Source organism: Engystomops pustulosus, chromosome 3 (assembly GCF_040894005.1).
Source record: "Engystomops pustulosus chromosome 3, aEngPut4.maternal, whole genome shotgun sequence".
In the NCBI taxonomy this organism is placed as follows: domain Eukaryota; kingdom Metazoa; phylum Chordata; class Amphibia; order Anura; family Leptodactylidae; genus Engystomops; species Engystomops pustulosus.
In genome coordinates, this window is record NC_092413.1 from 96,296,755 (window position 1) to 96,314,212 (window position 17,458).

General features: G+C 44.2%; 1 protein-coding gene across 4 annotated transcripts in view; it reads right to left on the minus strand.

The window, feature by feature from the left end:
- AKAP7 (A-kinase anchoring protein 7) overlaps positions 1 to 4,687 on the minus strand; it is a 142,639-nt gene extending 137,952 nt beyond the window's left edge. For all 4 annotated transcript variants that reach the window (XM_072141525.1, XM_072141526.1, XM_072141528.1 and 1 more), the window contains exon 1: positions 4,426 to 4,687. In XM_072141525.1, the coding sequence (XP_071997626.1) occupies positions 4,426 to 4,657 (232 nt within the window). In that variant the 5' untranslated portion in view covers positions 4,658 to 4,687. The remainder of the gene's footprint in view (positions 1 to 4,425) is intronic.
- Positions 4,688 to 17,458: the final 12,771 nt, after the last annotated feature.

Below are 17,458 nucleotides of genomic sequence, written 5' to 3' on the forward strand. Positions count from 1 at the left end.
CGGGTGCACCTGTGCGCTGTCCGGCCCCGGTCCCGACCTATGGCACGAGTGTCCCCGCGATCCTTGTTGCGGATCGCGGGTGCACCCCTGCTCCGCTGTCGGTCCCCGCTCCCCCGGTACGCTACTTACCTCTCCGGGCTCAAGGCTGTGGTCTTCGGCCAGGCTGCACGCACCCAACGCTAGGGAACGTGCCCCGTCTGTTCATGATTTAAAGGGCCAGCGTCCTCCTTATTGGCACTGGCATTCCGGCTCGGCTATATAGATTGGCGACTCCAAGCATCCCCTGCCGGATCTTCGGGTCATTCTGCTGAAGAGAAAGCCTTCCTGAGCGTTTCCAGACGCCTCCGTGTTCCCGTGGTGTCCCCGTGTTTCTGTACTCCTGTGGAGGTCCTGTACTCCTGTGGCGGTCCTGTACTCCTGTGGCGGTCCTGTACTCCTGTGGCGGTCCGGTATCCTAGAGGTCCTGCCAGCCGTCCATCCGAGGTCCTGCCATCCCGAGGTCCTGCCATCCCGAGGTCCAGCCATCTCGAGGTCCAGCCATCTCGAGGTCCAACCTTCAGGTGGATTATATTTATCATCATCAGTCATTTAGGACAACATTGGATCATATAAAGAACCCCACTGAACTTCTGGACTGAGTTTGATGCACTGAAAGTAAAGGGGCCAAATAATATTGCACGCCCAACTTTTCAGTCTATTATTTTTTACAATAGTTTAAAATATCCAATATATTTCGTCCCCCTTCACCCCCCAAAATTTACAATTTTATATATTTATGTTTGAAGCTTGCAATGTTGCAAAAGGTAGAAATGTTCAAGGGGGCTGAATACATTCGCAAGGCACTTTATAATAGAAGGAATAAGGTATCACTAAATGGGCCTGACTGCCCAATAGAGCAGGTTCTATAGCAGTGATGGCTAACCTATGACACGCGTGTCAGTGCTGACACACGTAGCCATTTTCAGTGGCACGCGGCTGCCTGAGAGTTAAGTTTCATCCTACATGATCAGGTGCAGTAGCCGGGAGGCTGAGAGATTGCACTGAGCTTCCAGCACTCCCCCCTCCTCCTCATCCCCCAGGCCGGCCCCTCCCCATGTGTGAGCTGTGCCTAGTGTCTCCAGTCAGCACAGGTATCAACACAGGGCACAGAAGGAGAGGTGACCCGGCCATACACCCAGGAGGCTCCTCTGCAGCTCCTGATAGTTGTGGTGGAGGTAGGATGGCAACACAGTCAGAGGCCACATTGCTGCTGCCTTGTGTGATGTCCCAGCAGCTGCCACCTCTACACTGACCATCTCCACAGCAGGGATGAGGGAGGACAACCACTCCCATCATACAGTGAGTAAGGTCAGTGCACTGTATGATAGAAGACAGTCATCTGGGCTTGTGTGTCAGTTTTGTGACGTACAAGCCCTGAAATAATCGCAACGCCTTGCAAATCGCCAGACATTGCGATTATTTTGCTCCGCACACCTTCTCCATGCCAAGAGGGCATGAAGGAAATGCGGACAGCGGCGCCTGCGCCCTAGCTATAACCTGTGAATTTTCATGACTGAAAGTTTGCAGGTTACTAAGCAATTTAACACCTGTTTGATTGTATGGCAGTACATGGTAGGATCAATCAGACAATCCACGGTTAAAGTACCTTAGAAGTTAAATAGTATACATATTTGTTATTTAAACTATAAATATCACAAAAATATGTTTTTTGTCAAGGTGACACAACACCCGAGTTATGCTCGGTTTTTTGGCGAATTTTGACACACCAAGCTCAAAAGGTTGCCCATCACTGTTCTATAGTAACATAGACCCTTGACATTGCACAAATAGGTATTCTAGAGGGGAATACACAACCAGGATCCAGTAATATAAACCAAATACACTTGCATGCTGGTATGTTCCTCCTCATTCTGAATCTGTTCTTGTTTTACTTTGTTATGCCCTCATTCTGCTTAAAAAATGTCTTTTAAAATTATGAAAATTAGTCTTAAGGACCCTGGGGGAAGTCACCAGAGTCTCACTGGGATCTGTCATCTATTAATTATTAACTCCTCTTTCCTGGACTGCTCTCTTCCCCCACCCCGGCAAGAAAGCAAGTTACATCACATGGCTCTCGCCAATTTCAGTGCATGTAAGGGCGTCTCTGCACTGCACAACCGTCTCTCTGGCTGGCATGGGGGAGGGAGCAAAGAGAAGCAAATAATTAAAAGATCAGATCCCTGAGGGCGCGTTCACACGTTGCGTTTTGACCTGCGTTTTCATTGCGTTTGAAACGCATATACAACAGCTGAGGAGAGGTGATTTGCCTAATTACATCACTGTTAACATTTCCGTTTACAAAATGCATCATAAACGCGATGTTAATGCATGCGTTAACAACGCGTTAACACATGCAATTAGGCAAATCACCTCTCATCAGCTGGTGTATATGCGTTTCAAACACAATGAAAACGCGACCAAAACGCAACGTGTGAACGCGCCCTGAGGACGCGCCCTGAGGACACTTTTTTTTAGCAAAACCAGGGCATAAGAAAGTAAAAGAAGAGCAGATCCAGACCAAGGAGATCCATACCAGCATTAAGTATCTTCGGTTTAGATTACTGGATCCCAGTGGTAGATTTCCTTAAATGGTGCAGTCACACATCGCGTCTTAGGTATGTATTACAAAGCATATGGAGACAGATTTGGAGACAGATTTGCCTAATTAACCCCTTAAGGCGGTCATTAAGGGTACTTCTTTCTATGGTGGTGCATCAGAAGAAGATTGTGGGACATTTGGTCTCTCTGGTGCCGGTGTCGGCTGTGACATCACAGCCCAGCCCTTGCACTAACAGCCGTGATCAGCTGGTCACTAAGCTGAAAACAAGCGTCGGTGATAAGGGGTTAAACAGCTGTTAACATTTGTGTTTACAAATTAACACAATGGTAACACAAGTTTTGTTAACATTGTATTAACATATGCATTAACATTTGCAATACGTAAGCACACGTGTTAACAGCTTAATAAGGCCAGTCTCTCTCCAGCTGCTGAAATGCGTTTTGAAACACATACGTTAAACACAAAATGTGACTGCACCTCATCACTACATGACTTCAAGGGGAAGCTGCTTTACAACGCCAGGTGATGTTCAGTACAGCTCCACAAGATCAAGGGCTTGTGGTAAATTATAGGGGTTATCTCTTTCATTCTTTGGCATACAGAGCTGTGTGAGGTGTCATTTGTTGCAGTACATTTTCCATTATACCATTTTGGAAACTGTATAACCTTTTGATGACCTTCGTCTAATTTTTTTGCAAATAGGCTAAGAAGCGGTGATTTGGACATTTTATCTACAATTATTTTATACATACCGGTACTCATTTTACCACATTCACATATGTGACAATTTTTTTTTTTTTTTTTTCATAGAGATGACGGGATGCCTTCCATTTTAGGATTTTATTTATATATGCATTTTAGTGAACAGTGGGGCTATAAATATATAAAATGCAAATAATCCAGCTCCACACAGCCACGGCTATGGTTTTGACCATAGCCGTGGTTCTGTGTGTGTTTCCCCCTTTTTGGCTGTATATCTCCTTTTTGTACTTCAATAAAGAAAATATCACGTTTTTACCTACAACCGGAGTGTCCGTGGAGCTGGATTATTTGCATTTTATATATTCCTTGGAACAAAGAGAATCTGTGCTTGGACTCCTGGTCATATACTGCTGTGCCTCCAGGTGAGCTGACTTCCACTTTTCTAAATACATCTTGGGGTTATAAATATAAACTTTTTATATATTACTTTATTACCTCTGCTACTGCTGTGTATAGAAGAGTCGGCAGGTGCAAACTGGCAGAGGTGAGTATCTGTTATCTTTGTTCACTTAGGCCACGGTCACACGTACCGCCAGGCATCCGTTCATAACGCAACGCTAGCGTACAGTGGGCGATCCTCGGCCCCGTTTCCAGTGAAACGCATGCGATTGATAAGCCGATCGCATGCTTTTCTCTGGAAACGCATGTGCGTTCGGGCCGAGGGCCACCCCCCTGTGTGCTAGCGTAGCGTTATGAACGGACGCCTAGCGGTACGTGTGACCGCGGCCTAAGTGGAAAAAGTAAGATGGAAGTGAGGGGCGGTTATAACAGGAGGCGCAGCTGTGAGGGGGTATAATATCAGAGGGAGTATCTGCGGGGGACATAATATAAGAGGAAGCTGCTGGGGGGTAAAATGTAATAGAGGAAACTGCTTGAGGGGCACAATACGAGGGGGGAGCTGCTGAGGGTACAATAGTAGTTGCAGCTGGGGCACTATGTCAGGAGCCGGGGAACACATGGTTATCACATACTCCTTCCCCCAACACTGCAACACACAGTAGTACGAGGGTCATGTGACTTCTTACGTCACCACAAGTTTACATGACGGGCAGCGGCACTCGCACCTGCTTTAGCCCGCGCTGCTGTGACTTCACATTCTCCCCCCTGCTCTGAGCCTCGTACACCCGCCGGCAGCAGGGCAGACAGAGGGGCGCATTCCATGGAAAGCGGAGTCCAGATAGCCAATCTATGGTGGAGTGACGACCGTCTGATGACGTCACTGCGGCCCCGCAGAGAAGCTGAGCGTAGAGTTATGTTTACAAGAGAGCAGAGAAGAGCTCGCCGCCAGGCCCACATGGTAGAGAGACGGGTACAGTGCAGCGCGAGGGTCAAACCTCGCTGGAAAGCGAATAGGAAACTAGTGATTATTATGTAGTAATGATGGAGGGAAGTTTTGCGGTTTTACCACTGACTTTTTACATACAATTACAACATGATGATGCAGTTTTCATAGGATTGATATTGCTTTCTCATCCACAACATTATTTTATTGTAATTGTTCTGAAGTATGGCAAAAAGGAAAAGATCCATATTAACCCCTAATGGCCTGGCCTTTTTTTTTCCATTTCTATTTTTCACTCCCCACCTTCAAAAATCTATAACTTTTTTATTTTTCCATGTAGAGAGCTCTGTGATGACTTATTTTCTGCGTAACAAATTGCAATTCATAGTGATGGTATTTAATATTCCATGCTGTGTACTGGGAAGTTGGAAAAAAAATTCCAAATGCAGTGAAAATGTTGAAAAAACGCATTTGGCCGTTTTCTTGTGGGCTTGGATTTTACACCGTGCACCCCAAATGACATGTCTACTTTATTCTTTGGGTCGGTACGGTCATGGGGATAACAAATTTGTATAGGTTTTATAATGTTTTCATACATTTAAACCTCCTGTACAATTTTTTTTTGCTTTGATTTTATCATCTTCTGGCGCCAATAACTTTTTCATACATCGGTTTACAGAGCTCTGGGTGGTGTCATTTTTTGGTGACTTTTGATGATGGTTTCATTGCTATCATTTTTAGGACTGTGCTACCTTTTGATCACTTTTTATAGATTTTTTTTTTTTTTAATATTCTTTAAAATGGCAAAAAAGTGCTATTTTTAAGTTTAAGCGCTATTTTCCGTTACGGGGTTAAACGCAGTGAAAAACCGTTATTATATTTTTATAGATCGGGCATTTCCAGGTGGGAAAGGGGGGTGATTTTTTCAAAAAAACTTTTTTTTATTTTTACTATTTTCCAGAATCCCTAGGGTACTTTAACCCTAGGATGTTTGATTGATCCTAACATATACTGCCATACTAAAATATGGCAGTATATGGGCATTATCCTCCTCACTCATTACAATGTGCTGATAGGGTTAACACGAGTAAGCCTCGGGTCTTCGATGGATCGCCGCAATGTAGTTTTATAGACCTTTAACCCCTTACCATCAGGTCCCGGTGCATGGAGAGGGCTCACTGGCTGAGAAGCACCCGACATAAACACTCAGCATATACATTGACAAATAGTGTCAGACAGAGGCATAGTTCTGTCTGCCAAAAATGCAGGCTGGAAAGATGTAACAAGCTACATCTATTCATCCTGCAGCCTCCGCCTGAGCAACGTATATAGAGTGAACGCAGTGTATTGCATATCTCCCCACAGCCCTGCCAAGCACATATGTCGCTCGGCAGGAGGGAGGACCTGTCCATATTAGGACAGTGACATCACTAGGGGAACACCCAGTTCATCGGTCCCCGCATTCAGAGGGGTGGGGGGGTTCCCCTGGGAGCGTATGCCACTGTATAGGCACACATTGCCATACGTTGTGACAATTCAGAATCAGTCCCTACAACTTATGACACAAAACGTAATGTGAACTCAGCCTAACATGCCCACTGCTGTGATATCCACAGTGCCCCTATAACATGTGAGAAACTTTACTGCCCTCCACAGTGCTCCGTAACAGGTCTTCAAGGCCCCCATAACTTGCGAACAACTGTAGGAACTTCCGGAGTGTCCCCATAACACATAGACAACTGCAGTACCATCGACAATGCACCCAATAACATATCAACATAACATGTCAACAACTGCAGTGCCCACATAACATTCCAACTGTAGTACCATCCAAGGTGACCGCATAACATTCCTACTGCAGTGCCATCCACGGTGACCACATAACTTTCCTACTGCAGTACCATCCACGGTGACTGTATAACATTCCAACTGCAGTGCCATCCACGGTGACCACATAACTTTCCTACTGCAGTGCCATCCACGGGGACGGTATAACATTCCTACTGCAGTGCCATCCACAGTGCCCCATATAACATTCCAACTGCAGTGCCATCCACGGTGACCACATAACTTTCCTACTGCAGTGCCATCCACGGTGACTGTATAGCATTCCAACTGCAGTGCCATCCACGATGACCACATAACTTTCCTACTGCAGTGCCATCCACAGCGACCGTATAACATTCCTACTGCAGTGCCATCCACAGTGCCCCATATAACATTCCAACTGCAGTGCCATCCACGGTGACCACATAACTTTCCTACTGCAGTGCCATCCACGGTGACTGTATAGCATTCCAACTGCAGTGCCATCCACGATGACCACATAACTTTCCTACTGCAGTGCCATCCACAGCGACCGTATAACATTCCTACTGCAGTGCCGTCCACAGTGCCCGTATAACATTCCAACTGCAGTGCCATCCACGGTGATCACATAAATTTCCTACTGCAATGCCATCCATGGTGACCGTATAACATTCCTACTGCAGTGCCATCCACGGTGTCCTCATAACATTCTTACTGCAGTGCCATCCACGGTGTCCTCATAACATTCCTACTGCAGTGCCATCCACGGTGTCCTCATAACATTCCTACTGCAATGCCATCCACGATGACCGTATAACATTCCTACTGCAGTGCCATCCACGGTGTCCTCATAACATTCCTACTGCAGTGCCATCCACAATGACCTCATAACTTTCCTACTGCAGTGCCATCCACGGTGACCGTATAACATTCCTACTGCAGTGCCATCCACGGTGACCACATAACTTTCCTACTGCAGTGCCATCCACGGTGACCACATAACTTTCCTACTGCAGTGCCATCCACGGTGACTGTATAGCATTCCAACTGCAGTGCCATCCACGGTGAATGTATAGCATTCCAACTGCAGTGCCATCCATGGTGACCACATAACTTTCCTACTGCAGTGCCATCCATGGTGACCACATAACTTTCCTACTGCAGTGCCATCCACGGCAACCATATAACATTCCAATTGCAGTGCCGTCCACAGTGCCCATATAACATTCCAACTGCAGTGCCATCCACGGTGACCACATAAATTTCCTACTGCAATGCCATCCACGGTGTCCTCATAACATTCTTACTGCAGTGCCATTTACGGTGTCCTCATAACATTCCTACTGCAGTGCCATCCACGGTGTCCTCATAACATTCCTACTGCAGTGCCATCCACAATGACCTCATAACTTTCCTACTGCAGTGCCATCCACGGTGACCGTATAAAATTCCTACTGCAGTTCCATCCACAGTGACCACACAACATTTCTACTGCAGTGCCATCCACGGTGACCACATAACTTTCCTATTGCAGTGCCATCCACGGTGACCACATAACTTTCCTATTGCAGTGCCATCCACGGTGACCACATAACTTTCCTACTGCAGTGCCATCCACGGCAACCGTATAACATTCCTGCTGCAGTGCCATCCACAGTGCCCATATAACATTCCTGCTGCAGTGCCATCCACAGTGCCCATATAACATTCCTGCTGCAGTGCCATCCACAGTGACCACATATCATTTCTGCTGCAGTGCCAACCATAGTGCCCAGATAAGATGCCAACTTCTGTGCCATCCACAACACCATCATTACATGCCAACTGCTGTGCCATCTAGAATGCCCCATAACATACCAACTGCTGTGCCATCCACGGTGCCTCATAACATGACAACTGCTGTGCTACTGCTGCACTGACTACTGGGGGCAGCAATCACTATTGAGGGCATCACTGTGGCTACTGGGGCCTGGAGGCAGTACTGTATCTGGTGGTGGCAGCACTGAGGCTACTGGGGGCAATACAGTTATGAGAGTGACACAAATATTATATTTTCACATGATCTGTTGCCCTCTGGTTTTTATGTGTGTTTGTCAGATGTTTTTATCACATGCAGAAATACAAGTGCAATCATATTATGAGTAACAAAAGGTTTTATTGACAGTTAGAATGAGTTAATGCAGTAAGTCAATATTTGCAGTCCATTCTTGCACTATCAATGCTTGCATTTTGTCACAATTTGTTGGTTTTTGTTTGTCCACCCATCTCTTGATGATTGACCACAAGTTCTCAATGGGATTAAGATCTGGGGAGTTTCCAGGCCATGGACCCAAATTTTCTATGTTTTGTTCCCTGAGCCATTTAGTTATCACCTTTGCTTTATGGCAAGGTGCTCCATCATGCTGGAAAAGGCATTGTTGATCCCCAAAATTCATCAGAGGGGATTCATCAGAGAAAATTACTTTACCCCAGTCCTCAGCAGTCCGCTCCCTGTACCTTTTGCAGAATATCTGTCTGTCCCTGATGTTTTTTCTGGAGAGAAGTGTCTTCTTTGCTGCCCTCCTTGACACCAGGCCTTGCTCGGAAGCGACACATGGAGGATATCGGGCGCGCAAACTTAGTGAATCACAGCAGCAGGATGAGTTTTGTAAGCAAGGACATGCCACCTTAAAAAAGCCATGACCACGGCATTTCCTGGCTCTGTGTCTATCTACAGGACGAGGGGGCACCAGGCTGAAGGGACCGCTGCCACTGCCTGCTGACTGGTCGGATTACAACTCCCACCAGCAGCATGACTGTCTCTTCCGGGATTAGGGATCTATGCAGAGGTAGACGCCTGCTTAGGGCGCCACATCTGCTTTGCTCTACCTGTCGGGGATCTGCTGACAGCAGGGACTTATTCCTCTTCCCTGCTGTCAGCCTTCCCCCTCGGCATCTTGCAGCTTTAGAGCTGCAGAGATACAGATCTGACATAGTACAGTGCTGACAAGGCCCCACCCCCACAACATGGGAGAGACACCAAGGAGAGAAATAATGTATAAACCGAGGTAAGTGTGTGGTGTCAGTGGGGGATAGGGAGTGAGTGTAATGCCAGAGAGGATAAGTGTGTATGTCGAGCGCGTGTGGGTGTGTTGAGCGCGTGTGTGTGTGTCAGAAGGGGAATGTGTGAGCTCTTGGTCAAGGAGGAATGTTAAATGCAATACAAACTTCATTTTGTCACTTTTCTATTGTCTATATTACTATTGGACATAATGATATGTGCTGTGCCTGTTGTGATGTAATGTGTACTATGTACGCTCTGCCTGATGGCCATGCAATATGTACGCTCTGCCTGATGGCCATGCAATATGTACGCTCTGCCTGATGGCCATGCAATATGTATGCTCTGCAATGCAATAGAATATTAATTGACCCAGACATTATGACTCCAGTGTCCATGAGTCTGCGCCATGTGTCTTAAATGGCTACTTAAAGGGGTTGTCCACTTTCAGCAAATAATTGATTTTTTGTGCAATGAGAAGTTTTATAATTTTCCAATATACTTTCTGTGTCAATTCCTCAGTTTTCTAGATCTCTGCTTGCTTTGCTTCTATATAAAGCTTCTATGGTTACTTCCAGTGGACAGAAATCTGTCGATGTGATGGATATGCAAGTGCGCAAGTCTGATATCATAACAAAACTCCTTTTAGGCCGCCAGAACATGTGGTGTTTTGAAACCAGATTTGGGCCATTTTTAAGCATGCATTTTTTGAAAACGCATCAGTTTTTGACCAGTTTTAATTAAAATAATTGGTAAAGCCTGTCAAAAACGGTTGAGTTTTCAAAAAAAGCATGCTTTTTTTAACGGACTGCTTAAAAACTGGTTCAAAGCGCCATGTGTGCCGCCGGCCTTACTCTCTGTGATAATAACTGCTTGTGCACCTGCATGTCCATCACATCACTATGAACAGTTATATCCACTGGAAGTAATAAGAAAAGCTTTGTATAGCAGGACAGCAAGCTGAGATCTAGAAAACCATGAGGAATTTATACAGAAAGCATAATGAAACATTGTATAACTTTTCATTACACAAATAATATCAATTATTTACTCAAAGTGGCCAACCCCTTTAAGGATATGGCAAAATTATACTTCAAAGAAAACATGGTCATAAGGCAAATTTTTCAATTTCTGGTCAACAAATCTGGATCAGCATCCTCTAATAATCCTGGGGTGTCAAGCACCAAGGATTTCAGAGGAAGGGAGCCAAGAAAATGTTCCACCATTGGGATAACATTTCACAATGGTGTTTGGTATTGTTATATTTTTTATTCATGCTGGGAAATGTGATGGGCATGTTTTATTATCAGGGGAAATATATAACATAAATAAGAAAATATGTCCCCAACTTTCCACCTTGATTCTGGTGTAGTCACGCCCCTCTCACATGACCAATGGAGCAAATTAGGTGTTTAGTTAAAATGAACATGCCACCATTCAATTCTTGTTAGTTTACAGAGAATCCATTAAGCTTGCAGGACTTTCCAGGGTTTTCACAGTTTCTCCTCCTCTATGCCAAGCCAATCAGTAAAAGGTCTGTCTCTTCTTTACGTTATCCCTTTTTATTTTGCTGTTATGTATATCTGTTATTTCACCATTTTTATAACTATTAAGCATTGTGCCTATGTTGCATATTAAATAGTCCTTTAATAAGTTTTTCCTTTCCCATAACTCTGAAGAGTTGAATTACCGCTAAGTCTTGTTACCTAGTGAGTGTCTGTGGGCTAGTAGAAGCTATATACAGTGTGTATCTGGGTGTATGTGTGCGGTCCTGGTGTGGGCGACTCGTGAGCCTTAATTATGAATATTGGCAGCAACAAGTTGTATGGAATAAACAGGTGACTGTATCGGGGTGCAGAGTGGCTCTGTGCAGTAGTTTTCCATAGGCACATATGTGGTATGGGGGTACATAGTGTGGTTGTGCACCACCGGGGCTGTGCTTAGTGTGTAGTGTCTGGCATTTGGAAGCGTTTTTTTTCCCCTGACATGAGAATTAAGTTGACTGGGTGTGCTGTGTACTAGGGGAGTAGGAATTAGTCTAAGGATACCATTTTTCATGAGTGGGTGGAGCTTAAGGGCTAATTTGCTAGGTTCCCGTGCACCCGGGGGGTTCGTGACAATTATCATCATGCGAGCAGGGCCCTCACTCCAATTGTTCCATATGACTGTACTCTGTAATGTCTTATTTTATTTATATATGTCCTCTAGGATTTATTAAGTGCTACAGAATATGATGGCGCTATAAAAATAAAGATTTCTTTTGTATGAATGTTATTAAAGAGCACTTGGATTCAATGGACATTTTCCATGACTTCTCAAGATCACTACTGACAATAAGCTGGTGCTTTGAAAGTGAAAGATCAACTTGATGCTTCAGTAATTTACTGTACACTAAAGATCTCAATTCTTCATGTCATGTCAGCACCCCCAAGCACTCAACAGTTTCCATGGAAACAAACTAAATGTTTCATTAAAATGACTTTGAAGACGTAGGCCAGTTATTACGTTCAGGAAGAATAAAGCAGATTTGAATAACAATTTTAACACTGAGAAACTGCACATCTTGATATTTTCCAAGTGATACCCTTTTGAGGTAAAGTATTAGGCTACATTCACACTACCATATGGAGGACGTATATACGGGCGATATACGTCCTCCATAGACGGCAATGAGCTCACGGCTCCCTACGGGAGCGGTACGGTGCGGCACCATACCGCTCCGTTCCCGGGAAAAAGATAGGACCTGTCCTATCTTTTCCCGTAATACGGCGCCGTGCGCCATGCATCTCTATGGAGAGGGGCAGGGGGTGACCTCCTCCTCCTCTCCCCGTGCGCTGCCGTTGCCCGGTACGGGCGGGCGGGCAAGGGCAGTGTGAATGTAGCCTTAGTCTTCAGGTGACTGTCAGTCACTGGAATCATTCCACCTAGACAGGAGAGACAGAAACAAAGGCGCTGCCTCTTCCCCGGACTGCCCCAGTCACTCCGTAGGCCGGCGGTAAGTGCCGTTTTTCTGGGTGACAGGTCCTCTTTAAAATACTGTTAGAGAGTCTAATTCGGCAAATCCCAAACCTCTGGCATTAGTTTTGGACAAATCGCTAAAAATGGAAGCAGCCTCTTGAAAGAAATACAAGACTTCAAGCAGTGACTGTAAAATTCCCAGCAGCCTCAGCCAATCATGAAGGTCTATACAAGTCACTGATAACAAACTACCACTTTATAGAAAGCCCAGACAGGCATTGGCAGATTATAATTTTGGGCACCAGTGTATAAAAAGGACATTGTAGAACTGGAACGGGTGCAGAGGAGAGCAACCAAGATCATTAGGGGAATGGGGGACTAGAATACACTGACAGAGACCTCATTACAATGTACAAATGCCTGAATGGTTAGTACAAGGATCTCTTCAAAGATCTTTTTATACCTAGGCCTGTAACCAGGACAAGGGGGCATCCTCTACACCTGGAGGAGAGGAGATTCTACCATCATCATAGACGTGGATTCTTTACTGTAAGAGCAGTGAGACTACAGAACTCTTACGCAGAATATTGTTATGGTAGATTGTTTGAGCAAAAATAGCATGGGTTATGGGGAAAAATCATTTGTGCAACTTATAGGTTGTACTTGATGGACCTGCATCTTTTTCCAAGCTTATGTACTATATGCTACTCGTGGCAGTGAATAAAGCTGGCGCTCGCTGAATCTATCCAGGCAAATTTTACCGATAAATCCAGGGCAGCTGACAGTGCATCGCTGGAGCTCTTCTACGCGTGTGATGACAATCAAGCCATTTGATTACAGCATTATAATAACAGGGGCATGTTGCATACATGTATCTAACATAGAAGAATCAGTAACAAGCAGGAAGACTATACAAATACAGTCTAGGACTAAACATGGCCGGCCAGGAGGTTAGGTCAATGTTTGCAACTGCAGATCGGGTCTATTACTATGAGCAGACTGCATCCCTCGCTTCTCCATAGCGAGCTGAGTGGCCATGCCGCATACAAGGGCAGGAATAGAACCTGCTCTATCTTTTGGTCACAGTGCAGGCATAATGCATGACTATGGTGGCTGTGAGCTAGCTACAGCAGACGTGTGCATGTACCCTAAAACAGTTAATAGTGCCCTAAGAGTTGGGCCCGGTGCTAGCACCTGACCAACCCGGGCAAGTGCTGGGGCCGCGGGATCAATTGTACCAGTGTCGCTATAAGACACTGGTACAAATGATCACCATCCGGCCTGATGACTTCTCTGCCTTTATGCTGCGCTCGTCATAGAACAGAATCCAAAACTCACCTTTCCTCGTTCCCCTGAAGCAGCATTCCGCACTGTAAGCAACGGCTCTGAAGCCGGCGCACATCATAACGTCATCAGATCACGTGTGCCAGGAAAGGTGAGTTATTTTTCTTTCCCGGAGGGGGGCAGTGTGTCTGCAGGGAAGGAGGAGGAGGGGGTGGGCAGTGTGGCTACTCGAGGGCGACCCACGAAAAGGCCCACTAAGACTCTGTCGCCCAGGGGCCCACTAAAACCTGGAGCCGGCCCTGCTAAGAGTGGTCCTGTAGCCACATAGCCACATATACATCAGGAACCTGCTTACCAGCCATACTACCACAAACCGTTGATTTACAAAGCACATTTCTTCTCTCTGACTAGATATAGAAGAAACTGCATAACTTACATAATGGAAGAACATCATCTAGAACATTTTGCCAGGAGACAACAATTTCTGTTATTGATGTTGTCCCTTTTCAAAAGTTTCTCGAAGGAAGACTGCCATTTAGATGAATAGCCAGATTTATCAAACTTTCTGAACGATAACTCTGTTATGACAGCGCAGAAATTACAACAAGAAATGCCACAGAAAAGGCATTGGCCCACATTTATTAAAGCCCCATAAACAGTTTTTTGTCGGACTTTGCACATTCTTTTTAGTGCAAGCTGCTTGCACATGTATTTATAAGGTATCCATAAATAGACTATACAATACTAGACACAAAGGGGCCCATTTACTTACCTGTCCACGTCGCAATCCCCTATCCGGAATGTTCGACAAACATGGATTGCGACGCAATTCACTACGAGCATGCGCCCGATATCCTGCACGTGCCATCAACAAAAAAGAGTCCTGCACAAAAATAAATACCTCTATTGGTCCATCGACACATGAATAAATAATGTATCAAGAACAAGAAGAAGTGTCATAACGACCATGAATTGTTAACAATCTTTATTAGAATACATAAAAAGAACAAGAGACCAAAAAAATAGTTAAAAACACTTAAAAAGTGTAGTGGTATACACTGCAAAGACTCAGTGTATACACACCTCCTGGCTGAGTTAGGTGTTCATTACCCCTCGCGCATTCCTTTGTCTGCTTATTGACTGACACACCTTGCGAACCTTTTCATTTGACAGGTTGTATAGAGAGGGTTTTTAGTATATACCTATCTATCCTAATGACTTGTGATGTATCTCATCATCTGTTTATATTATTGTTTACATAAACACCGCTAGAATTTGTTACAGCCAGAGGGGTTTGTGATTGTGATTGTATTGTTTTAACCTCACTGAATCTTTGCAGTGAATACCAATACACTTTTTAAGTTTTCTAATCTATTTTTTGGTCTCTTGTTCTTTGTATGTATTCTAATAAAGATTGTTAACAATTCATGGTCGTTATGACACTTCTTCTTGTTCTTGATACAATATCCTGCATGGATCAGGTCCGCCAGAGTTCACCTTCTTCTTCCTTGTGCATGTGTCGCAAGCCAAGCACTTACAATTTTAATGTTAAATCCTGTGGTTTGTCCCGCGCGGTTGCGCCAAAATCCTATCGTGTGTGACACAATACCCTTCTAAATCCCTGTCCCGGCGGCGCGATCCCTGAAAAGTCGGAAAACCCGACCTTTAGTAAATAAGCCCCAATATTCTGATAAGGGGAGTTACGGTGCACAGTCGGACTGTGCGCCACATTTATCTTGCATTGTCTGACAATAATGTATCACACAACCTGGTGTACCAAAAAAAAGTGGGCATTTACTAAAAACAGTGTGCAGTTTGCCTGTGGATTGTGCAGGGTGCACCAGATTCATGAATTGTGGTGCCCCTTTTTTATAAATCTTGTGCTCCCTGCACTGCCCCAAAGAGTGCACCAACTTATTTTTGGTGCACCTTTAAAATGGGACATGCAACACACTTTTGTCGGACTTTTCATGTAAATGTGGAGCATGGTTCAACTGTTAACGGTTTTTCACGGAGTTTAACCCTGTAACGGAATATAGCGCCCAAAGTTGAAAATGGCACTTTTGAGCCATTTTGAAAAATATAAAGAAATTCTATAAAAAGTAACCGAAAGGTCGTACAGTCAGAAAAATGCTAGCATTAAAAACCTCATTAAAAGTCGCAAAAAAATTACACCACCCACAGCTGCCAGAAGATGGGAAAATCCCCCCCAAAAAATTTTTGTACAGGAGGTTTTAATTTTTGTAAATATATGAAAACTATTCAAATTTGTTATCCCCGTGATCGCACCGACCCAAATAATAAAGTAGACATGTCATGTGGGGTGCATGGTGAAAGCCATAAAATCCAAGCCCACAAGAAAACGGTATATATGCGTTTTTTTTACCATTTTCACTGCATTTGGAATGTTTTTCCCGGTACATGGCATGAAATAAATACCATCGCTATGACGTGCAATTTGTTACGCAGAAAAGAAGCTCTCTACGTGTAAAAATAAAAAAGTTATAGATTTTTGAAAAATGGAAATGAAAAAAAAAATGGCCAGGTTGTTAAGGGGTTAAAATAGTTTCCCACTTCTCTATTCCTCCCACTATTCTCATCCTCCTCCTAGATACTCTGCTACTTTATTTTCTTGTATAAAAATACAATGTCCCAGCCCTATTCACCCCCATATCTGTTAAAGGTCCATGTGTGCCCATGAACATGTAGTACTTTTGGGCTGGCAGGGCAGGGATCATGCACAGACATCTTTTTTGGGTTGATACAGAATCGAGTACCGATTCTGTAAGTACCGATACAAAATTCAAAAATTTACATACACCATTCACTCCTTTCCCTCCATCACTTATTCTCAAAGCTCATAGGTGTTCCTAGGTGTTGTTTCAGACATCTCCAACCTTCTTGTTCAAATATATTTGTTTTAAGTGGGACATAAGACAGTGTAATAGCTTTGCAGTATCCTTCCATCCCATTATTAGCATTTTTCTGGAACAGTAGAGAATAAACTTAACACCTTAACTTCACAATGCTGTAAATGATGCATGAAGTGGTTTCATAAGATGAGCCATTTTCATACATAATACTTTATTTATGTAGCGCCTACAGATTATGCAGCGCTGCACTGAGTTTGCCAAATCGGTCCCCGTCCCCATGGGGTTTACAATCTAATCAACCTACCAGTATGTTTTGTTGTGTGGGAGGAAACAGGAAGAAACCCATGCAAAATCGGAGAGTACATACAAACTCTTTTCAGATGGTGGGATTAGAACCCAGGACCCCAGCACTGCAAGGCTGTAGTGCTACCCACTCAGCCACTGTGCTGCCCCATACCAGTTTTGCGCTGACACTAATCACAGGACAAACCGTTTAAATTCTGGTGCATTACAGATGATCAGAAAATTAACTAAACACTGCAATATAGTTGTATTGCATTATATGGTATGAGCTATCATACCTTAAACATAAAAATAAATAAATTCTAATCACCCTCCTTTCCCTAGATTAGAAATATAAATAAATATATCATAAACATGTTAGATATTCCTGCATCCCAAAATTCCCAATCTATCAAAATATAAAAACGATTGTGCCTTGTGGGGAACCCTGTGAAGGAAAATAGCGTCCATTAAACCAGTTTTTTTTGCCATTCTGCAACACATGAAAATTTGAACAAAAAGGGATCAAAAGGTCTTACAATCCTGAAAATGCCATCAATGAATGCTTT